Source organism: Ahaetulla prasina, chromosome 1 (assembly GCF_028640845.1).
Source record: "Ahaetulla prasina isolate Xishuangbanna chromosome 1, ASM2864084v1, whole genome shotgun sequence".
Lineage (NCBI taxonomy): Eukaryota > Metazoa > Chordata > Lepidosauria > Squamata > Colubridae > Ahaetulla > Ahaetulla prasina.
This window is the reverse complement of record NC_080539.1, coordinates 125,631,434-125,656,121: the sequence shown is the minus strand read 5'-3', so window position 1 is coordinate 125,656,121 and position 24,688 is coordinate 125,631,434. Positions and strand designations below refer to the sequence as shown.

General features: G+C 38.6%; 1 protein-coding gene across 3 annotated transcripts; it reads left to right on the top strand.

Moving 5' to 3' along the window:
- The first annotated feature begins 252 nt into the window (after positions 1-252).
- On the top strand, positions 253-16,084 carry MANEA (mannosidase endo-alpha). 3 transcript variants are annotated; one of them, XM_058175174.1, is made up of 6 exons: positions 343-391; positions 1,841-1,969; positions 8,786-9,373; positions 12,372-12,481; positions 14,616-14,692; positions 15,147-16,084. In XM_058175174.1, exons 3-6 carry the CDS (start codon positions 8,830-8,832, stop codon positions 15,781-15,783), a joined length of 1,368 nt encoding a protein of 455 aa, XP_058031157.1. In that variant the 5' UTR covers positions 343-391; positions 1,841-1,969; positions 8,786-8,829; the 3' UTR covers positions 15,784-16,084. The 3 variants fall into 3 exon arrangements, with proteins under 3 accessions (XP_058031148.1, XP_058031157.1, XP_058031139.1); XM_058175165.1 differs by lacking the exon at positions 1,841-1,969 and having other exon boundaries at positions 253-391; XM_058175156.1 differs by lacking the exon at positions 343-391 and having other exon boundaries at positions 1,188-1,969.
- The last annotated feature ends 8,604 nt before the right edge of the window (positions 16,085-24,688 follow it).

The following is a 24,688-nucleotide window of genomic DNA, read 5'->3' as shown; positions in this document are numbered from 1 at the left end:
TCTGCGAGAAAATTAATTCACTCGCTTGCGAACTCAGCAGGTCGCGAGCCTCAATACTTCCGGAGAAGAAGAAGAAAAAGGAAAAAAAAAAAAAAGCCCGAAGGTAGTTCGGTTGTGCCAACAAAGAATGAGAAGCGTGATCAGAGTAACTTTACTGCTTTCCTGGAGTTAAGGGCAACGTGCCTTCTACCTTGGGAACTGCGCATGCTCCGATGGAGAGGACAACCGCAAGCTAGGGGGAGCCAACTCCGAAAAGAGGCTTGGTAACCCAGAGCCTGTGTTTCCTCCCCCGATCGGTCCATTTTAAATCTCCCCCCCCCACTCCGCCTCCGTTCCCCCTCCCCTTCTTTCGAATCCTTGCTTGAACTTTTCAGTCCGGTTCTGCAGACGGGTGAGTAGCAAGGCGAAGGGCGCCAGGGGGTACCGCTTGCTGCGGATGCCGCCTCCGCCGCCTTCTCTCCCGCGGTCTTCCCATTAGCCCGCTTGCCTAGGGATAACGCGGAGGAGGCGGGGAGTCCTTGGGGGGTGGGGGGGGGAAGGATAGACACCCCCCTTTTGCTCATCGGTAGCGGGGAAAAGGAGAGCCCCAGCTTCTGCCTGCGCAGCCCTTGCGGGGATCTCGAGTGGAAAAGGGCTCCTCGGTCAGGTGCAGAGCTATTAAAAGCAGCAAACCAGGAGCCTTTGGGCTGGCTGTGTAGAGAAATAATTAGGCCAGATATCGGTTACTCAGCTTGGGTGGTTACGTGAATATCAGTTGTGTGTGTGTGTGTGTCTATGGAGATTCTCAATCATCCAGATCATGGTTGTTCCAAAGGTGCTTTTTCAAGAGGCAACTGGACTTTCTGTTTTTTCTTTGAAGACATTTCACTTCTCATCCAAGAAGCTTCTTCAGCTCTTGTGTGTGTGTGTTGTGTGTGTGTGAGAGAGAGAAGTGGAGGGAGAGACACAGTTATCTGGAGAGGTAAAATTAAGTCTCTTCAGTCCAGCTCTATCCTTGAGAATCCTAAGAAAGGCTTTTTGCCTTTAGCCTCTTCCTAGGTTGTTCTGGACTTCCATCTCCGTCCCATATAGCCTGGGATTTCTCAGTGGTCTCCTTTTCCTCTGCTAATAAGGATCGACATGTTTTACTGTTTCCAAAGGCGGCTGAACTTGAAGAAGTGCTTTTCAAGATCACCCAAGGTCAATTTCCCAATATGAGTGTGTGTGGTTCAGTGTCAGACCCAGCATGATTATGTCTAGGCTAGACCTCCTGGCCTTTTACAGACTTGATACATGTGTCGTGTGGCATAAGCTTTTATCAACTATAAAGAAGCTTATACCTTAACACATGTATGCTTTTCTTTTTTGTTATTTTTAATGTATCTTCTGGAAACTGCTTCACAGAATTGTTGTAACTAGGAACAAGGAAAAACATGAACGTGGGAAAAGTATGGTAGAGATTAGGGCTATGCAACATTTTAGATTTAAAGACAAAGGTGCTTTAGAAAATACAGGGACATTCATGTAGAATCAATCTGATAGCACCTTCTCCTCTAGCACATTTTATATTGTAATACTTCTGATTTTTTGCCACCATAACAGGTTCTTCTCTTACAATAGCACCAATCTGCAAGTCCTTATAGCAGACATATTTTCATGGATTTGTGGGGCAGCTGCAGCCTCATGACCCCAGCGTAAGACCTAACTGCTTTTACAAGTGGTAGAGAATACCCCTCTGAGCTTCAAATCCAAAATGCTTCATGATTCTAATAAAGGTTATCATTTTAATTAATTACACAAATGAATAAAATGTAGGCATTTGCCCAACCTTCTATAAATAATTTATTTCTTTAACGATTAGCTAATTGCAAGCCACTATAATCTTGGGATCTTGTATTCATTCTGGAGAATCAAGATTTCAATGTTCAGATTCCAGAATATCCACCTGGCTAAACATTGGTGGTAGGCCAAGCTCAGCGGCTGCAAAAAGGTAGGAAATTTTTAATTGCTTTTGTTTCTTGCAGTTGCCTTGCAAGCTAAGAGTGATATGTGATTTTTTTTGTTGACCAATTTTAAAGATGTATTATTACATAAAGTTACTCTTCTAGTATTTTGCTTGTGCATAATATTACTTCCTTCAATCCTCTGAAGCAGAAAAAACATTTTTCATTTTCTGATGATGAAAGCCATGTTAGTAGAAGATCTTAAATGGAGTTCACCTTGTTTTTCTACATATTTAAATTACCATTGGGGTTTTTTTATGTTCTACATACATATTGCATTCACTTCCTTAGTTGCCAATTTTGTTGATTATGTTGCCTGGGAATTGGGAGAGCTGTAATAATCTCAAAATTAAGATCCATATTGCGAGATTTGTAAAATATTGTAAACCTACTTTGGATGAACATGGAGAGTAAACACAGACCATGCAATAAATAAAGAAAACCTGATATTCTGTTAATGAGACCTAATATTACCTTCAATTTTGTCACTGTGACTACTGAACTACATTTGGAACTTAGTAAAGTGCAAGTTATAGGTAGATTTGCTGACTTCTAGCCTTTCTGAAACTGAATGGTAGATCACTAGGGATTGTTCATTAAATGTTTATGTTTTGAACACCCCTAACAACTCTTATTTCTCCATCCTCCTGTGTTTTTATCAGCTTAGAAAGCACACAGGGAAAACATTCAACTTCTCTCTATCTAATCTAATTTCTCCTGGCTTTTAGCAGAGATAAAATTGTCAAAGATAAATGAGTTATGTCCTGCCTTTCTTTATGCATTATGTATCTTTGTGACAACATATGTCATGTTCTCCATGATAATAGATTATATTTAGATTTATATCTAAATATATCTAAAATCTAAACATTGCTGATGCTGCTTATTCTGTGTGGAAATATCCTTTAATCTCAACATTCAGTCCATTTGTCCAAACTATTTATTAAAAATACATAAAACAGTCTCAGTGAAATACTAATTTGGGGGGGAAAAACAGATTTGAAACCTTGATTTGTGTTGCTTAATGATCAAATTATTTTACATTTGAAGTTTTAATACTTTAATACTGTAAACAATCATTGTTAACTTTAAACAAAAAATCAGAATTCTGAACAGTGTTGAATTACTACAGTGTTGAAGTAAACCAGTTGAATAAATTGTCCTTAAAATTCTAGATAGATTATCGCTCTCCAAGAGAGAACTAATGGATAATTTGGGGCTTCTCTTGCAGTCTCAGCTCCTCCTGGAAGAATAAATGGCCATGGCCAAGAGGGCGTTTGACCAACTCCAGAGTGAACTTGAGCCAGGCCCTCTCTCAGTCCAAATCCACCTCATACAATTGCGGGGGAAATAAGAGGAAAAAAATGCAATAAAAAATAATTTTAAAAAAGAAAATGTATTATGCATGCTTCCTGTCTTGAGCTATTTATAAAAAAAAATTTAAAACCTTGAAAGCTACAGCTGTAGGTACTTATGAAGCACCATGATACACCTGTATAACACTAACACTTCACTGGCACTTCATGAGCTGCAGTATCTGATTTTCAGACACAATTCAAACTCTAAATTTCCAGCTCCAAAGTCCTTCATGATCCATGGCTAGGTTATTCTGGATTACCATTTACCTGGTTATTTGTCTCCATCCCATAAACCCAACAGGGTGGACATGTTTTGGGTTTCCTGTATAAATAAACCATGCCATCCAAGGGCACCCATGGATGCTTACTTTCTCTGTCCTAGCCTCTGCCTTAAGAAGAACGATTTCTTCCCTCCCCAAATTCAGATAGGCCCAAGGGTGGGTTCTACTTTCTCTCCGGACCTTTAAGCGCGAGCTTAAGACTTTTTTCTTTCATCGAGTAGGGCTGGCCTAATGATAATTTTAATTGAGGGATTTTAGTGGGGCTATTTTATTTTATAATTTTACTTTCCTATTTTAAATTTCGGCTTATGGAATTAGATTTTTAAATATATATTGTATTTTTTAATTTTTTTGTATATTGTTTTATCTATGCTGTACACCGCCCTGAGTCTTCGGAGAAGGGCGGTATATAAATTGAAACAATAAATAAATAAATAAATACCTTTACTACCAGTTCGCAATGGGATAGCTTTGTTCGTGTACGCGCCGAGGGTGCACAGATCACCTATGACAACATCCGGGTCGGTGGGTGGAGCCTCCTGCCGGTTTTACTACAGGTTCTGTAAAACCAGTCTGAACCGGAGGCAACCCACCATTGAATAGACCTGGCCCTGCTAGCCTTCATAAGGCTTTGAAAACTTGGCTTGTCTCCCAGGTCTTGGCTTGTCTCCCAGGTTTTGGGACAGGTTCTTAGATGGGCTCATTCTTTAAAGGTTAAGAGAATAATCTCGGTTGGCTTAGGCGTGTTATGTTTTGCATTTGCCCTTTGGAGTTTTGTTATGGCTTTCATTTGTTTACTTGTTTGTAATTCATTGTTAGGCATCCAGAGTTGGAATTACTAGTTGGATGGCAATATGGGGCTCAGGGGCTCAACTCAGGGGCTGCCACAGAGAAGTGGGAGTTGGGCTGTTCTCCAAAGCACCTGAGGGTAGAACAAGAAGCAATGGGTGGAAACTGATCAAGGAAAGAAGCAACTTAGAACTAAGGAGAAATTTCCTGACAGTTAGAACAATTAATAAGTGGAACGACTTGCCTGCAGAAGTTGTGAATGCTCCAACACTGGAAATTTTTAAGAAAATGTTGGATAACCATCTGACTGAGATGGTGTAGGGTTTCCTGCCTGGGCAGGGGGTTGGACTAGAAGGCCTCCAAGGTCCCTTCCAACTCTGTTGTTATTGTTATTATTATTATAAACTGGGAAATGTATGGAAATTCTTCATCCTTTGTATCTTGTCTCCATGTTACAGATAGTAAAGTAGATGTGTCCCAGAATGGAGATGTTTTTTTCCTTTTTCTACTGACTTGAACATACAGTACCAATCCTTTGAGACTAGTAGAGGGGAAAGCTAAGGATATATGCTTGTATTACAGTGGTTCTTGTTAGAGAAATCACATACCATAAATCAGGGGTAGTCGACCTTTTTATACTTACCGCTCACTTTTGTATCTCTGTTAGTAGTAAAATTTTCTAACTGCCCACCGGTTCCACAGTAATGCGCCGTGTACCAGCTCTGCTTGTCTGTTATAGCTGGGTGGTGTGGGGGTGGTGTGGGAGATGCACGAGCTATTCTGGGATGAGTCTCTCTTGTTTGCGGTCGCACTATAGCGCCATTTAGTTTCACTTAGGTAACGTGAACTAAACTTATGCGCAGGCGATACAAATAGTATATTTTCAGAAATTTAAATTGTCACAGGGAATTTTATGAAAACCTAATGAAAATGTTTTTAAATAATGCTATGAAATTTTTTTTAAAAGTCAATTAAATTTAAAAAAAGGAAAGTGCTTCAGTATCGGACAAAACCCTTACCGCCCACCATGGAAGCTGGAACGCCCACTAGTGAGTGGTAGGGACCAGGTTGACTACCACTGCCATAAATGGTTTTGGATTTTCCCAGGCTCTTTAATCCTCAAAGTACTAATAATGGGAGAAGCAGAACTGTGCTCAGGGTCAGGATAAAAATCCAAATAGCTCATGCTTCAGAGAGACAGATGTATTCCTAAATCATCATTTCAGTGGAGAGAGTATGTCTAATGTACTTTCCCCAATGCACCTTTTAAGATATCGCAAAAGCCAAATTTGAGATTTGTTTTCTTATTGGAAAACGATTCAGTAGGATAGAATATTTAAAGAATAATGTCTATCTGTCAATTTTAATTAACAGGATAACAGAATGAAAGATATGAAGCTGTGTCTTATAAAAAGTGCATATATTGTTTGGTAACAAGTCTTAGCACCCTTTTGAATAAAAACACTGTTTTATCAAGATGTTCATATCAATCTCTCTCTTTATATCTGAATGAGATACTTAAAGTTATAGAAATAAAGAGAGGTGTGTCAACCAGGAGATCATGTGGGGCAATGAACTACTTATTGAGAGCATGGCAAACAGAAAACCAGCCTCCTTTCATTATTCAATGAAGCTGTGCCTGTTTTCACTTTTGTGGTCTTTTCTTATTCCCTCTGCTTTTTCTTTTAACCTGTTAAATATTGTCCTGGGTTGGGACTGTTTTATCTTTTAAAGATAAAGGGTTCCTTGTCTCAATGTTAGAACAGTTGCTTTATGTGTAGAAGATCCCAAGACAGGCAAATAATGAAAGAAACATTGTTGCGTTGTGCCACAAGTTCCCTGGCTTTCATGTCCCATAAACAAATGGGTCTTGCACTGAAAAGGAACAACACTGGATTTGTAATTCTGCCCTTCCTTGCCTCTGAATTTCCTCATTACCCCATCCTAGCAAAACAGCCGGAGACCTTTTCAGGTAGCCTGGGATACTGTTTACGTAGGTGAGAGGCATGTCAAACTGGATTTCTTCGAGGGCTGGAGTTCTCCGTGGGCTGGTGAGGGGAGGGGGGAGACAGGAGGGACACCTCCTGCAGAACCCTGATAGCCAAAATGAGACAAGTGGGGGGGGGGCGCACACACACACACACACACACACACACACACTCCATTTTTGGCCTGGAAGTCCTCCTGTAGCACTTTGCCACAGTCCCCCTGCGCCCTATTTTGGCTGGCAGGGTGCTGCAGGAGGCTGTCTAAGCCAAAAATGGGGTGCAGGGGGACCAATTTTCACTAGCAGAGACCCCATTTTTACTAGCAGAGGCACCGCGGGCTGGTCCTTTTCTATTTCCAGGCTGGCCCTATTTCCACACAGGCCAGATTTAAGCACCCCGCAGGCCGTATCCAGACTGCGGCCTTGAGTTTGACAGCCTTGAGATGCCTACATCTCTAAACAATGGGAAGCACTCCCCAAATATTTAGGCTTGAAAAGGGCTTTGAGCTACTCGGATGATAACTTCCAGTTCTGTCACATGTTCATTGATCAGCTTGTTGAACTGGTTTGCAAGCAGTTGCAAGAAGCAAGGGAAGACAGACTGACTGACTGAACATGGAGGGAGACTAGTAAAGTGATGAAGAGCTTTTCTCAATTGCACCTCTGCTGTTGTCTGAACATCACTACCCTCAATCTTTCTATTTGCAACCTTGAACATCTGTTGTGTTCTTTCATGTATTATTTGCAAGCAACAGCTAGAAGCACGATTTGTCTTGTTGTTTTCCATCCTGAATGCTTTTTGCAAAACAGCAGATATCTCCCTAAGTCAGCTCCTTCTTAACTTCTCATTTTTGCTTTGCTTTTCCACTTTTAACAGAATTATTACTTCAGTTTGTGTTTTAAAGTCAACAGTTAAAATATTCCACATAGCAATGCAATTTCTTAATATCCTGAAATAATAAAACATAGAGTTGGAAGCAATAAGTTGTTCTTCTGTCCTGGTCCTATTACATCTTTCAGCGGCTTTTGATACCATCGACCATGGTATCTTGCTGCGGTGGCTGGAGGGGCTGGGAGTGGGGGGCACTGTTTTTCAGTGGTTCTCCTCCTTCCTCTCTGACCGGTCGCAGACGGTGTTGGCAGGGGGGCAGAGATTGACCGCAAGGCGCCTCTTGTGTGGGGTGCCCCAGGGGTCGGTTCTCTCGCCTCTCCTGTTCAACATTTATATGAAGCCGCTGGGTGAGATCATCCGTGGTTTTGGGGTGCAGTGTCATCTGTACACTGATGATACGCAGCTGTACATTTCCACCCCTAACCACCCCAGCAAAGCCATTGAGGTGATGTCCCGTTGTCTAGAGGCCATGCGGGTCTGGATGGGGAAAATCAGGCTCCGACTCAACCTCACCAAGACTGAGTGGCTGTGGATGTCGGCATCCCGGTATAATCAGCTGAGGCCATCGCTGTCTGTGGGGGACGAGTCATTGGCCCCCACAGAGAAGGTCCGCAATCTGGACGTCCTTCTGGATGCACAACTGTCGTTGGAAGAGCATTTGACGGCCGTCGCCAGGGGAGCTTTTTATCAGGTCCGCCTGATACACCAGTTGCATCCCGGTGGTCTTTCGGGTGCAATTCAAGGTGTTAGTTACCACCTTTAAAGCGCTCCATGGCATAGGACCGGGTTACTTACGGGACCACCTGCTGCTACCGGTGACCTCCCATCGACCAGTGTGCTCTCATAGGGAGGGTCTCCTCAGGGTGCCGTCGGCCAGTCAATGTTGGCTGGCAGCTGGCGGAGCCCAGGGGGAGGGCCTTCTCTGTGGGGGCACCAACCCTCTGGAACAAGCTACCACCAGGTATCCGCCAACTCCCTGATCTTCGGACCTTTCGACGCGAGCTGAAAACATTTCTGTTTCATCGTGCAGGACTGGCCTAATGGGGTTTTAATAATGGGGTTTTATTGGTTTTAAGTCTTCAACCAACTCTAAATTTTCCTTTTAAACTGGTTTTAAAAATTGTACTAATTGTTTTTACTTTGGCTGTAAACCGCCCTGAGTCCTTTGGGAGAAGGGCGGTATAGAAATTGAAACAATCAATCAATAAATAAATAAATAAATAAATAAACTAAGTCAATATTCTGTATCTCTAATATTAATGTCTTCCTTACAATAAAGTATTATTTTTGTTTCTATCATGGGGGTTAGGGAAGATTCAGATTTTTTTGATCGAATTGATAATGGATCATAAGATGAATAAGTGAGAACTGTAGCCTTAGAGAATTAAAGTGCCGTGCCATTATAGAATTAAATAATTCTATAATGTTAGTGTGAATTTGTTTTAGTTGATTGCAAAATTTAAAACTCTACAGTCATGTTTTTTTCTTGTTTACAGGCAGCTGGACGCTTCCTACCTGCGTCCTGAACTACCATGATATCATGGCAAGATTTCGCAGGAGAACATGCATCGTTTTGCTGCTTTTTATTTTGTTTATTTGCTCTATCATGATGGCACTGAAAACTCTGAGACCAGAAAGAGTTGGGTTTGGAGATCCGTTTGGTCTTGGCCTGTTACCAGATTTTCAGCAACAGACAACACATTTGAAAAAGAAATTCAGTCTGCATAAAGGAGCAAAAGAAGAGAGTTTCCCACGGACCAAAAGTGTTCATCCTCTACCGGTGAATCTCAAAACACCTACAACTTCTGTAAGAAAAATGGAAGAGCTACCTCCTCCAAATTATAACTTCCATGTATTTTACTACAGCTGGTATGGGACTCCAGAGTTTGATGGAAAATATATTCACTGGAACCACCCGTTATTGACACACTGGGATCCAAAAATTGCAAGTGGTTATCCAAAAGGCAGACACAATCCTCCAGAAGATATTGGATCAAGCTTCTACCCAGAACTTGGACCTTATAGCTCTAGAGACCCATCTGTCATAGAAGCTCACATGAAGCAAATGAGATCAGCATCCATTGGTAAATATTCCATCTCTTTTCCTCTCACTCCCCCCCCCCAAAACTCATGTCTCTGTTCTACATCCCTTTGCTTGCTTGCTTGCTTGCTTTCAGCCTCCTCTCAAAACCTTGCAGTCTTCACCTCCTCCTTCCAGACCATTTATTCCCCTTCTGACCCAATTTATTCACCTGCAGCCTCATTCTCAGAAAACAAACTGGTTGGTTGCTTGCTTGCTTTATACAGTGGTGGGAGCAGTAATGATCATACCTCAGTAACACCTTTGCTTTGTAAATAACACCTCTGCTTTGTGAGCTGCATGGCTTGTGAGTTTGCATCCTGGTGCAATTCAAGGTACTGGTAGTTACCCATTATCTTCACTACATGGCGTAGAGCCTGATTTACTTGAGGGACTGCCTGTCTCCCAAAGTATCTACTTGATTGGTTCCATCAGGATCAATGTGCTCCAGGCTCCTTCAATTAAACAATGTCATCTGTTAGGACCCAGGAAGCATGCTTGCTCTGTACCAGTGCCTGCCTTCTAGAATGAGGTTCCCCCAAGCCCTCCACCCATGCTGATGTTTTGAAGGGCCTTGAAAATCTGGTTCTTCACTCAGGGCTTAGCAAAATAGAGTGAAACCCCTTCACTTCATTCCTGTCCAATGTCTTGTTCTTGCCATATTTTGGTGTATTTATTTATTTATTATTATATTTCCCTTGTTTTAGTATGGGTAATTCTCATTTAGTGACACTGATTGGGACCAGAATTTTTTTTTAGCTAAACTATGCAGTTGTAAAGTGCAACTTCATTGATTGTTCCAGTTAGCAAGAGCAGTTCCAATGGTCCCCAATTACCATTATTAAGCAAATCACTGTTGGTCATAAAGTGAGGACCTCATATGATCGTGACTTCTGACACCCTGTCAGCTTCCCCATTGACATTGCTTTCAGGAAGCTGATAGGAAAAGTCATACATCGTAACTATTGGATGATGGAGTGTTGAAACTTTGAGGGCCAGTTATAAGTGCAACTATCGCTGAACAAGTGGGCATTAACCGAAGACCATAAGTAGCTTTTTAAAAAAGCAGCAGAAGAAAGATGTTTCCATCAGTTCCAAAACACAGCTGTGTTGTTGTAGGTAAAATATAACAAACAAAAAATGCTGTCCTAATGCCGTCTACTGATGAGAAAGCCGTAGCTGGTTTTGCTATTGTTAAATGATATTAAAAAGTTAATTGGTCCCGTTTTTGGAATGTGGCCTTCACAAACCTAATGTGATTTCTGAGCTGATGGAAAATGTGCACCCCAGATCTTTTCCTCAGTGACTGAGTAAAATGCCACAGAGTTCAGTAGTATAGAATGTCACTTGATGAACTGGCCTGTAATTTCAGACATGAGCCCTTTTTATCAAGCCCTTCCTTTATATGTTAGAACTTATCCTGTCTCGTTACTAATAGCTTTTTTCCCCCAGTTATTTATTAATAAATCAAATTTACATCCATTCAACTTTTGGCTGTATATAATATAAAAACTATCTAATACAGTGCCAATATTTACAGATCCCTCACATCCAGGACATAAACTGTTTCAACTCCTACCCTCAAAACGACGCTATAGAGCACTGCACCCCAGAAGAACTAGACACAAGAACAGTTTTTTCCCGAAGGCCATCACTCTGCTAAACAAATAATTCCCTCAACACTGTCAAACTATTTACTAAATCTGCACTACTATTAATCTTCTCATCGTTCCCATCACCAATCTCTTTCCACTTATGACTGTATGACTGTAACTTTGTTGTTGGCAATCCTTATGATTTATATTGATATATTGACCATCATTTGTGTTGTAAATGTTCTACCTTGATGAATGTATCTTTTCTTTTATGTACACTGAGAGCATATGCACCAAGACAAATTCCTTGTGTGTCCAATCACACTTGGCCAATAAAAAAAAAATTCTATTCTATTCTATAATAGCCCCGAGTTTAATGTATCAAACCCAGCAGCACACATTTCCTAGCCTACAACCAGAGAAAAATCCCCATCTTCAAGACCAATTTAAAGGGTGGCAAGATCAGGGCACCTTAATTTTCTGGGAAATGCTATTTAAGAAGGCAGACATCCCAGCAGAGAAATCATATCACTAAGTCTCATCAGAAGAGCTTGTTTTAAATATGGGAGCATGTCCCCTCTTTCCTATCTTAGAGGATCAGCAGAAACAATGAGAGAAAGGCAGTCACCCAGATAGTGATAGTACTCGGACCCTAGATTTGGTAAGACTTTGTGGGTCACAAACAGCAACATAATTTATGCCTGGAAGCTTAACTGGCAATCAATGTACCTCACACACAAGAGAGAATTAAAACATCAATCACTTCCTTCACTACTGCTTTCTGGACCAGCTGTAGTTTCCGAGTGGTCTTTGAGGGCCGCCTTTTATTGAGTGCATTGTAGTAGTCCACATGGGAGGTGACTGTGACTAGTGTCATTAGTGACTGTGTTATTATTGACACTAGAGACTAGTCATTAATGAGTATGAGAAAGGATTCCCAGTTAAGAAAAGAGTGCAGTGGTACAACAGATGAATCTAGGGAAAAGCCTCCCTAGAGACAGCTGCCACTTGCTCTTTGAGAAGAAACTGAGTCCAGGAGAACCTTCAAATTGTGAATTTTGGAAAATGCTATCCCATTTCAAACTAAAGATGGAAAGTCCTTGATGCATTTCTTGGTCAGCTTGAGGTTGAAATGTGCAGCTGGTATCATCAGCATATTAATGATACCCAACCTCCTGTCAGCAGATGCTTTTGCCCAAAGGCTTCATGTAAAAAAGAAGGAGAGGTGACAGCACTGAGCCTTGTGGCAGTCCACACGTCATCAGCCTATTATAACTGAAATGGCTTGTAGGAAACTTTAAATAAAAGCTTCAAAATGTAGTTATTAGTGCTGAGGTTTTTAAAAAACATTTGGGGAAGGGTGTCAATTCAAATTTATAATAAAAAGGTATATGCTTTATTCTTTAGGGGTTTTGGCTCTTTCCTGGTACCCACCTGTTATGGCTGATGAAAATGGAGATCCCACTGATGGACTTGTGCCTATAATTTTGGATATTGCACACAAATATAAATTAAAGGTATAGTATTCGAAATTTGTAAAAAAAAAAAACAACTAGCTGAAATGGGTTGAATAAAATAGTCTACATTTTTATAGCAACAAAGTTTGTTGATATTTTATATCCATTTCTCCCAGATTAAATTCTGTTGAACTCAGTTGGACTAGTTCTCAGTAGTCATATTTATAATTGTATTATCAAATATCATTAAAAATGTATTTCAGTAAAAGACTGTTTACACAATGCTATGTTGTTAAATTACCAGTATAAGTATATATATATATTCAAACTGGTCCTATCTTTTAAATGAATTTTAATTTTGCACCACTCTAGTTAGAAACCTATTTGAAGCAGTTGTAGAGTCATCTGCTTAGAAGCAACACTTCCCTCTTAATTCAAAGCAAATATTACCAGATAAATATATACATAAATATAGTGGGATTTTTCCATCCCAAAATTTGTTCTTAGGGGCAGTAACTTCTAATTCTTTTGAAAATGAAAGAATTGTCCTTAGTCAAAACAGAAATAATGATTGCTCTTAAAAAAATACAAAAAATAATTGGCATGTTTTCGAGAAATCTAGGGTACAGTTTCCTTAAATCTAATCACAATTAGATTATTTAAATATTAAAATAATATTTATTATTTATTAAATATTTATTAAAATTTATTTAATATTTATTAAATAATTAAGGGCCTCTGGTGGCTCAGACTGCTAAGACAGTCTGTTATTAACACAGCTGCTTGCAATTACTGCAAGTTCAAGTCCCACCAGGCCCAAGATTGACTCAGCCTTCCATCCCTTTATAAGGTAGGTAAAATGAGGACCCAGATTGTTGGGGGCAATAAGTTGACTTTGTATATAATATACAAATGGAGGAAGACTATTGCTTAACATAGTGTAAGCCGCTCTGAATCTTCGGAGAAGGGCAGGATATAAATGCAAAATATATATATATATATATATATTTGAATTGAAGGTGACACTAATCCATCCCAGATTCTGAGCAAAAGACAACATGTACTCTGGCTAGAAATTGTGTGAAGAAATGGCCAGCATAGCTCTTTAATAATGAGTTGTCGTTATTGCCAGTTATCTCTTCCTTTCAAAAGATAAGGTTGATTAGGGAGGCAGGGCAGATGTGTTGGGGAAAATTGTTTGCTAATAAGGTAAATCCAATTATATATTCAGGTATAAATTGCTGAACTGGAAAATTTAATAATTTGAACTGCCCAAACCCTAAAATTGATCCCAACACTAATTAAAACTGAGTGTTTAATAATTTAAGCATTTCTTGCAAATCAGTACATTTTTTTTTCCTGGAGACATTAATATCTTGAAATGCTGTTTCTCTGATAAAATAATCATCTAGTGAATTTAATATTAGATGACTCAGTGCCTCTACAGTTTTGCACAAGGCTTTGAAACTTGGGCAGATGTGCCTCAAAAATGAATCATGAATGGCAATGACACTGAGACTCTTGATCATTTGAAATTCCAGCCACATTTCTCTTTTCACTGTCGGCATATTTAAATTTGCTCTTCAGATTGGAGTTGGCAATGCACTTATATTTTCTCTTTCTATGGAGAGTTTAAAAACATTATAGCATTGTCTTTAGGTGATTTTTCAGCTGAGGAAAAACATGGTTTTAATACTAAAGAGCTATTAACTTTCTGTTGGGTGTCATCTACCAGCCCTTTTTTTCTGGTTTAGTTAATAATGGCTGCCATAGATATTTATTGTTGTACTATACTGTAATTGTTTTTAATTGTGTTTATGATTGTTTGCTGTCCAGAGCCACTTATCTTAGAAGGGTGGCCATAGAAACTAATTAAATGAATAAAGCAAAAAATTAATTGACATTGCAGCATAGAGCATTTTTGTTCTGTGTTTGTACCAAATAGCTATGCTTTCCATTTTCTAACCAATCTGTGTTGGGTGACAACAGGACATCTTCATTCCCATGTAAAGGACTAAAAGTTTATCTCCCTTTTAGTTTTTTCCTTTCTTTTTCTACTAAACTTGCAAATATCAAATAAAATTTCTGTTCTTCATAAATAGAGGGCTACTGACTTCAAGATTTTTTCTGCTCTTTTGCGACAATCCTTTTTTTTTTTTTTTTTTTGAAAAAAATAATCTTTTTTATGTTTCAGGTCACTTTCCATATTGAGCCATATAAAGACAGAGATGACCGTAGCATGTACAGCAATGTCAAGTATATTATAGACAAGTAAGAATTTGGTGCAATATATGAATATCAATATGATAATTTTATTCTGTCTCATCTGATTTTATTATCTATATGTTTCATGGTGGTTTATCAATTAAAAATTGACTCCTTGTCAGTAGACACAGTTCTCATTAAAATAACCTGAATTCCCATTCTTTTTGTTCACATTCACAATATTTAATATCATTGCTGTCATTTTTGTTACTGCATCATGCAGCAACAAAAAGGGGGTTACAAGCAGAGTAGTTTGGTAATTTTATCTTCCTAATAAGACTACATTTATTAAATTTGCTTTGCTGAGTTACAGTTAATTGTGTTTAAAGACCTATCTAATGCTATTTATGACATTTGAAATGAAATATAATTGAGAGAGAGGCAGGAAGAGTAACTTTTAAGATGATTAGAAATGTGTATATGGAACATTTACTTTCTTTTTTTGCTTGTTTGCTTTTAGATATGGAGGCCATCCAGCTTTTTACAGACATAAAGTCAGTACAGGTAGAACCCTTCCCATGTTCTATGTTTATGATTCTTACATCACAATTCCAGAAATGTGGGCAAACCTGCTCACAGTATCGGGATCTCAGAGTATACGTAATACACCCTATGACAGCTTATTCATTGCCCTTCTTGTAGAAGAAAAACATAAACACGAAATTCATCGCAGTGGCTTTGACGGGATTTACACCTATTTTGCTACAAACGGCTTCTCTTATGGTTCAAGCCATCATAATTGGCCCAGTTTGAAAGCTTTCTGTGACATAAAAAACTTAATGTTTATTCCAAGTGTGGGCCCAGGCTACATAGATACCAGCATCCGACCATGGAACAATCACAACACACGCAATCGTGTCAATGGGAAATATTACGAGACGGCATTCAGTGCTGCGCTTCTAGTGAGACCTGAAATCATTTCCATCACCTCTTTTAATGAATGGCACGAAGGGACTCAGATTGAAAAGGCCATTCCTAAAAAGACAGATTTGACAACTTATCTGGATTATCAGCCGCATAAACCAAATATTTATCTGGAGCTTACTCACAAGTGGTCTGAAAAATATAGCAAAGAAAAGGAACAGTGGCTTACATGAGTTGCTATTGTGGTTGAGAATTCGACAATGAATCTATCGCTGATAGATTGGGAAGATTTTGTGAGGAAGTGGTCTGACTATTTCTACAGCTTTGCTATAGAAAGTTTTCACTTTAAGGAACAAAGGTAACAACAAGCAATACTATCCCTTCAGTTACTTTATTATATGAAGACTAAGTTGGCCATGCTTAAGATTGTATATATTATTCTATACTACAAGTACTGTTTCCAGAATGGTGGTACAAATAGACCGTTAAAGAGCTAAATTCAAAACTGGCTGCAATTAAAATACTTACATAAGATATTTGCATGCAGGTGATTTTTTTTCATTGCGGGGGGGAACCCCTCTCAAAGCAAAACAAGTTTAGAACCCATTTCAAATACAATTTGAAAAGCTGTAGCTGAGAAATAACTTCAAGCAAAGATAGTACTCACATCCAGTCCTTTCTCAGCAAATCTCTTGGATCAGAAGCTTGGAACAACTATGTACAAAGATATTTATCCGAATCTATTGAAGATTAATGTGTATATGATGCATGATACTGTAAAGAGAGAAATTTCTCTGGGAACTTTTTAGTTCAAGAACCACTTCAAATTAATGCTATGTAAAAGCACAATGTTCAGGGTCCTGTTCAGATCTTGTTTAATCTCCATGTGAATAGCTGGAATTGGAAATATAAATTCCCTGTTATTATTTTTAGTGTGCTTTTCAGAACATGAAAAAAACCTTTTATTTGCATTTACTTTATTAAAATTAGGGAGGAAAGTGAAATTTTCATAATATTTCTAGACAATAGTTTCAATTTAGCTATTTCTAAGAAGTGGTAAATTGCCACCCACTTTTTTATGTGAATCACTGCAAATAAAATTAAACAACCTTAATTCTCTCCCCCCCCCCCAAAAAAAAAGGTTGAGGGTAAGGAGAGATTTAAGCAATTACCACCTAAAATTGAAATACTGGGAAATTTAAATTCAATTTGTTCATAGAATAGTTTGACATGGAAAAAAGGACTTTAACGGGAAGGGCTGTTCCTAATACAGAGAGCTTAAAAGCCACGTTTAGCTCTGTCCCAAACATCAGAATGTTTTGCTGCTGTTTTTTTTGTTTTTTTTTAAGAAAATGGTCTAGCAAAATATTTTACTGCTCAGAACAGGCTCAGAATATGTTTTCACAAACATTCATTGTTAGTATTTTGGGTACAAGTAGTCCTCAAGGTACGGGAGTTCATTTAACAAACATTCGAAGTTATACCAGACACCCACCCACCCCCAAAATATGACCCTGTTTCAAAGTTACAAATTCTGTAAAGGCCACCTGGTCATTTGCAGAGTTGCTGCTGCAGTGTACCCAGCTATTTTTCCCCCACACCCAGCCCTGCCAGGTCCCCAAGGATACTGGACCTGCTTTGTCCCCCCCCCACCACCACTGGATTCCACAGGGTCCTTTTCCTCCCCTCACAATCCCTCACTTTACCTAATGAAGATCTATAGAGCTGAGGAGTTAGGGGGAGGGAAGGAGAACAGGCCTCTTGCTGGGCCATGTGGGAGAATTACACAAGTGGTGTCTTTTTTGATCCAATCACCTGTGCAGCCTATCAATGAAGTGGCTGACCTGCATGATTGGTTGGCTTGGAAAAGTCCTGTGTTTGGCAAAGAAATGTTCAATTCACTAGCAAAGTAGCCCTTTACCTATAAAAGCTACTTTTATATTGGCTCAATTCAATTTCTTTTCACAAAGATGCGGTTTAATGATTTTCAAGCCCCACCCCCCCATTATTATCATTCAGTTCACAGTGTTGTTTATATTGTTATAAAAAGATCCCTAAGTATAAAAATTAATCCGCAACTTAAATTTGCTTCCATGCAATCAAGTTGAGTAAAAAGCAAAACTTTTTTATTGAGCCATTTCAAATACAATAACCTTTTGCAATCTGAGGGTCAAAAACTATTCATGTGGACTCTTGTAGTGTGAATGTTATTCCGTAATAAGCTACATGATGTGGTATTTTTAATTTTGCTAGTGATGGGCAAACTCTTCCAACTGGGCCTCAGAAAATCGTTTTATGCATTAAAAAACAACAACACCTACCTTGCTTTATTTTGTATTTTGTTCTAAACCTAATTTGCAGTCTGTTTAAGCATCTACGAATCTCATTAGAAGCAGAATGGGCCCAGGCAGTCTTTTGTTGCAGCATTCTAACTGCTGCTCCTTTTTCACTTGTCTTATTTTCCTGCCCACAAAAAGTGCCTGCTGCAATGGAAGCTATTTCTGCCAAGAAATGTATTTTTTCTAGGTGCCTGCGAACTTTGCATAGAAGCAACTAGACCGAGGGACACATCCTGTGGTTTTAGTTGAAGAATGGTGCAGGTGCATCTCTTGAAATCCCTTCACTAATATTGCCACTTGCTGCCAAATGGCCAAAAGAAGGTGAGAAGGGAAGCCATGTCCTCAGCCCATCTCTTCCGCTACTTCTCTCTTTGGCTTTTTAGCAATTGATAAACATTCGAGGAGTTGAGGCTGATGAGGTTCAGGTTTTCTAGGCATGCTAATAATAGAAATATAATCACATCTTGCTATTATTTTTCCCCCCACAATGGATCTAGCATTAGTCACCTACCAGAGGAAGTAATGCAAGGACTTTTTAAAAAAGATATGCAATTTGATGTCATTAGCTGGTAGAGACATTGTTCTCTACCAGTTTTGTAACTATTTCTACAAAAGTAAATGGGTCATTGCATTTTAGTATATATCTCTATAACAGGTACATAATTCATAGATACAAATGGATATCTGTGCACTAAAACAGTGGATCCCAGCCTTTCTAGCTCCATGGACTGGTGGTGGCCAGCCAGCGGGGAGGGGAGGGGATGATTTCGCGCATGCAACCTAATCCTGTGCAAACGCAAAAAGAGCTTCACACATTCACCCACCACTTGTGCGGACCAGTTGCCAATGGGCCACAGACTGCTTGCAATTTAGACTGCTGCACTAAAGAACAGCATAGATATATTGTGAAGTGATTTTTTTTTAATGCAGCAAATTGTGAGCTGAATTTTATATTTCCTACCTAATCGTAGATTATAGCTAATGTATACAAACCACACTATACAACCATAGATAACAATGTTAAGGTTTAAATTTGTTACACAACTCAACTTTCATAGGTGCCAAGAAAGAGCTTTATTAATGCTATTTTCTTGCCAACAGAAAACGTAAGTGGTTATTGTTTATTTATTATAGCACTTATTAATTACTATGAATGTTTTATGAATTGTCCCTTGCAAGAAGGGGTAGGCAGTCTGCCAATGGCAGAGAGCTTTGTGAAGCAACAGCAAGCAAGATTATACAATTGAGTTTAGTTGCAAAATGGCCGATTCACCTGCCCCTTTGGAGGCGGAATTGGAAACATAGGCTTACATTTCTGTCCTTTGATTGCCTGAACCTCCCAGAATGAAAATAGATGTTAAAATATTTCATCCACTTTTAATGACTTCACTATGTCATCACAACGTGTTGAACAGTGTGCTGACTGATCAGACTAAGCATGCTTGGAATTGCATTACTGATACCTTAAGATGTCTCCAAAAATTTGACACCTTCGTGTAGAGCATTTACAGTATTTTTAAAATAAATAACACTTCAAAGAAAGCCAGATGTCATATTGACAGAACGAAGAAGCTTACAGATATCATGAAGCTTAAGGATGTCATGAAAGGAGAAGCAGATTCTTAATTACTTTATTGGTTTACTTTTAATGCCAGAGAAAGGGAAAGCTCTTGTCAGAAGAAGTTTCCACTCTCTGTGGTTATGACTTGTCATGCTCAATTCATAGGTAGGAATTTAGGAATAATCAAGCTCTGAAAACAACATAGCTATTTCTGTAGGCAGTCTGAATAATCAGGTCAGTTAGCTAAGATTCTGTATCTTTTACTTCTCACTTCCATTTGCTCACTTGGAAATACGGTGATCTGCCATATAGGTGTATGGATAGAAAAGAGGAACCGCATAGACACATAGCGGGAGCTTTTCCAGACACTCAAGTGGCCAGCCTGTTTTCAACAGAGTTGACAGCTGCAGCTGAGATTTTAAACAATCTGCCAGCTAAATAATAGGCCTTTCTCCTCCCCACCCCCCACCCCCTTCATCATAGAATATTACTGGCTCCACTTCATTGGATATCTAGAGTTTGAAGAATTGTGCACAATTGTTCTGTCAGCTAGAATAATTTATAGCAGTGTTGTTCCTTTAGATGTTCGAAAACTTGAAAGAAAGCAGTTTTGCAATATTGCAGGGGAGGGATTACACCATAGCCTTTCGTTTTCAGTTTTTAGCGTTATTGCATATGTGGGGTGCTGCAGGGATCGATTCTCTCACCCCTCCTGTTCAACATCTATATGAAGCCGCTGGGTGAGATCATCAGTGGCTTTGGGGTGAGATACCAACTGTACGCTGATGATACCCAGCTGTACTTTTCCACGCCGGGCCACCCCAGCGAAGCTGTCGAAGTGCTGTCCCGGTGTTTGGAAGCCGTACGGGTCTGGATGGGGAGGAACAGGCTCAAACTTAATCCCTCCAAGACGGAGTGGCTGTGGATGCCGACACCTCGGTACAGTCAGCTGCAGATGCGGCTGTCTATCGGGGGCGAGTTGTTGGCCCCGATAGAGAAGGTACGCAACTTGGGCGTGCTCCTGGATGGTCGGTTGTCCTTTGAAGATCCTTTGGCGACCGTCTCCAGGAGAGCTTTTTATCAGGTTTGCCTGATCCGCCAGTTACGTCCCTTCCTGGACCGGGATGCCCTATGCACGGTCACTCATGTTCTCGTTACCTCTCGTCTGGACTACTGCAATGCTCTCTACATGGGGCTCCCCTTGAAGAGCACCCAGAGACTTCAGCTAGTCCAGAACGCAGCTGCGCGGGTTATTGAGGGAGCGGTTCGGAGCTCCCACGTAACACCTATCCTGCGCAGACTGCACTGGCTACCTGTTGTTTTCCGGGTGCGCTTCAAGGTATTTAAAGTGCTCCATGGCTTAGGACCGGGCTACTTACGGGACCGCCTACTGCCGGCCTCTATCTCCCAGCGTCCGGTGCTTTCCCACAGAGAGGGACTCCTCAGGGTGCCGTCAGCCAAACAATGTCAACTGGCGGCCCCCAGGGGGAGGGCCTTCTCTGTGGGGGCTCCTACCCTGTGGAACGAGCTTCCCCTCGGGCTTCGACAACTACCTGACCTTAGGACCTTTCGCCGCAAACTTAAAACCTATTTATTTTATATGGCTGGACTGGCCTGATTCTTAAATTTTTAAATTTTAATTGTGGGTTTTAAATTGTTGTAATTTGTATGGGGTGTAATGTTATTTTAAATTTCTGGCATATTTGAATCAGTTTTTTAAGGGTTGTTTTAATTATGGTGTATATTTCTGTTTTGTATTTTACTTGCCTGTTCACCGCCCTGAGTCCTTCGGGAGAAGGGCGGTATACAAATTAAAACATCATCATCATTATTATTATTATTATTATTATTATTATTATTATTATTATTATTATTATTATTATTATTATTATTATTATTATTATTATTATTATTATTTAGCTACTGCATTGACTGTTCTGGTTCCATTTTAATAAGATTCCTGCATTTAACAATACAAGTTGCCCTTGTCCATGTTTTCATGGGTTTGGGTCCTACTTGGGTATTACACATGCACAACATGGCTTTTGCACATGGATAAAGTATATTTGTTCAGTCTCATTAGCATAATCTGCTTATCAGCTATTCTTTGACTGAAAATGAACCCCAAAAATAATAATAGAAAAGTACATAAATGTTCTAAGCACAAAGTCTATCCATAATTTCGAGAATGGAATTTAAATCCAGTTAGACTTTACTCCTTTCACTTAATGTACTGTGTGGGCACATAGGATAGATCAGGAATAGCAGGTAGTAAATGTAACACTGACTTATCATGTATGTAGATTGTCAATTCTTCACTCTGCCATGATATACTGTATTGGGTTCTATAGGATTCATAGGACCTATAGAAGTCATGATGAAATGCTGCTTCCTTGAAATGTCTTAATAAACAGATGACCCCATTAGTATTATGAATCCTAATGTTACTAAAAACATTTTATTATATGGATAATATATTGAACATTTTAGGTAACATTGGTCCATGGCTAAACATTTTAGTGAAATATGCGAATAGTTTTCTTGTACTGTACTTATAGCAAAATGACTAGATATACAAAGTGACTTGCATTTCTTCTTGGAGAAATGAAATGGAAAACTGTAAAACAGTTTGTAAATAAATGTGTATTTGGTTAATCTTGCTGTTAACTAAGTACGTTGAGGTTTTTCTAACTTCAAAAAAATCGCCTAAAGCTCATCAAGCGGCACATAGTCTATTCCTTTGATTAATTTAGGCAATTTATTCCTGCTCAAGAAAGCAACGTTTATAAGGAAGAAATGATTTTATTATTGCAATTTGCTCAGAAAATCAAATACTACAAAGTATTGGTGCACCCAGGCAATTTTTTCCCCACATATTCAGAATGAAAAACAATGATAACCCCAGGAAAGGAAATGCATATCCTTGTTTACTAGGTTTAAATGAACAATGCACTGTGAATAATTTGGTGAGAGTTGTTATTTTGAATCTGCTTTGATCCTCAATAACAGTGCATTTCAAAACTAAGGTTCCTATAAATATATAGTTAAGGAGAAGGTTTTGAATATTTCTCTTCATATGGTCATAAATTAGAAAAGCTCATTTTCAATAAAACTGGAAAAATACTGCCTGGTAGGGATGGCAACCTCCACATGTCTATAAACTCACAAAATTCATGATCTTAAGCAAAAGAAAAGTCCATTTTAGTAAATTTCTTTCAACACTTTGCACATTCATTCTTACTCAGAATCTATATACAAATATTATTTTCCGATTTTGCCCATGTTAGACTTAATCACAAAAATTGTCAGGCATTGACGTCTGGTTTTAAAATTTTTCTTGTTACATACCTGTGTTATCTGCAGTAGAAGATAAATTAGCATTGGAAAACTTGAATATACATTTTTCACATATGTTGAAATTAAAAAATATGAAGTGGGTTGTTTTTTTGTGTGGAATTGATGACTATTAAATCTCCATAGGATCATTTAAGTAGTTGGAATTTTGTGAAATATCATGTTAAATGGCAATAAAACTGGATGACATTAATAATTTCTAGATTTAATGGCAATAAAAACCGATACCTGTCAGCTATCAAGAACTAACTTTCTTGTCAGTTGAACTGAAGTCTGCCATATGGAAAAAAATCTGAATATTCCAGATTAGATACACATTACATCATGCTTAGCTGTTAGTTCTTTATTCTGCCACACTTTATTATTACTTATTTACTTGTTTATATTTATTGTTTGATTTGAGTCTACATCTGAGTCATTAATTTACAAAGCTGATAGCAAACTTTCTACAGTCTGTTGAAGTCAATATGCTGATTTGTGTTTGTGGAATTCACTATGGTGGTTGCAGGCAAAAGCTAGATCAGTCAAAAATTACAATTAATTATTTAATTGCAGCTCTACCTAAATATCCTAGGACAACTGGATATTTAGTTTGAATAATTAGTGTAGTAATGTATTCAGGTTTGATTTAAAACCAGCAGTCTTCAGCGATGAAATTCAACCACAGAGATTTTTCATGGAACTGCTTAATATGAAATTTCTTTCTTGTATATATAAACAATTTGACTCACGGTTAATACTTTGAATAAGTTAGCCTTTAAAAACAGCACTTTGTGTATAAATAAAGTAGATTCCCTATTGGAGCTCATCATTTACCTCTTTTTACTAAATATTAACCTTATATGTTGCTAATAATTGTTGATTTTTTTTATGGAAACGAATATGCTTGGTAATGTTATAACAATTACAAATGCTGTAATTTCCCCAATGTAGAAGTCAGACAACTGGACTCTTGCTTCTGTTTATCACTGATATGGCAAGCTTATATTTTTCATTCAGATGCCCATCCCCAAGTTTGAAAAACATGATAAGCTGTGTCACTGGGTATTAAATCAACTATGTGAGCTGCATTATTGACTTGCTTAATAGTCAATATTTATATTGGCATTCTTCTACCATGTTTTGTTCAACTAAAGCTCAAGGGGTTAGTTGAAAAATAATTCATGGACACATTTCTGAAAGTCCACTTGGAAAATTTCACTGTAATATATATTACATATATATATAAAGGCTTTTGTTTTAAAATGTTAACATTTTAATCTGGCATACTACAAAATTCCTCAGTGTTTTTCCCAAGGTATAAGAAAAAGTTCACTATCGGAGGCAAAGGTTATGTATTGGAGATAGAAGCTGTGATTTGTGAAAATCCAGTTGTTTGTTTGGCTGTAGAAAAACTTTTGTTTTGAAATAAACAGAAATAGTGAAGTCGTGAAAAAATGGAAATATCCATTTCAGATTGCAGACTTCTAATATCTGCGAGAAGCCAGAGGGCTTTTAGAAGAGACACTTCAAAGACACAGGAACAAAAGTTATGTAGTACAAGCTCATCTGCATTGTGAAACATCTCTTTTAAAGAAATTGCACAGGAAGATCTAAAAACTGTGAAGCTGTGGTTGGTTTTAGGAATAGAATGTAAACCTTAATAGGATGCTGTTACAATCATTCCAAAGAAAGTATTTGAAGGTCTCTTGTTATAGTCTGCGCAATTTTGGAGCACTGCAGAGCTGTAGGTCTTTAGCAAAGTAAGCATATATGTAACCATAACATAGGCCCATGAATGAATATTACACCCAATGGGTAATGGCTTTGTACACAGTTTCAGGGTACTTGAAATACCTATGTTGGTGTTTCAATGTGTTCTAAAATTTTACAAGCATAGTATAG

Bases quoted from the DNA above. Each gene is read 5' to 3' on its own strand.
- MANEA (XM_058175165.1), top strand. From the start codon at position 8,830: ATGGCAAGATTTCGCAGGAGAACATGCATCGTTTTGCTGCTTTTTATT. The intron at 9,374-12,371 runs GTAAATATTCCA...TTTATTCTTTAG, and splicing joins AATGAGATCAGCATCCATTG to GGGTTTTGGCTCTTTCCTGG. The intron at 14,693-15,146 runs GTAAGAATTTGG...GTTTGCTTTTAG, and splicing joins GTCAAGTATATTATAGACAA to ATATGGAGGCCATCCAGCTT.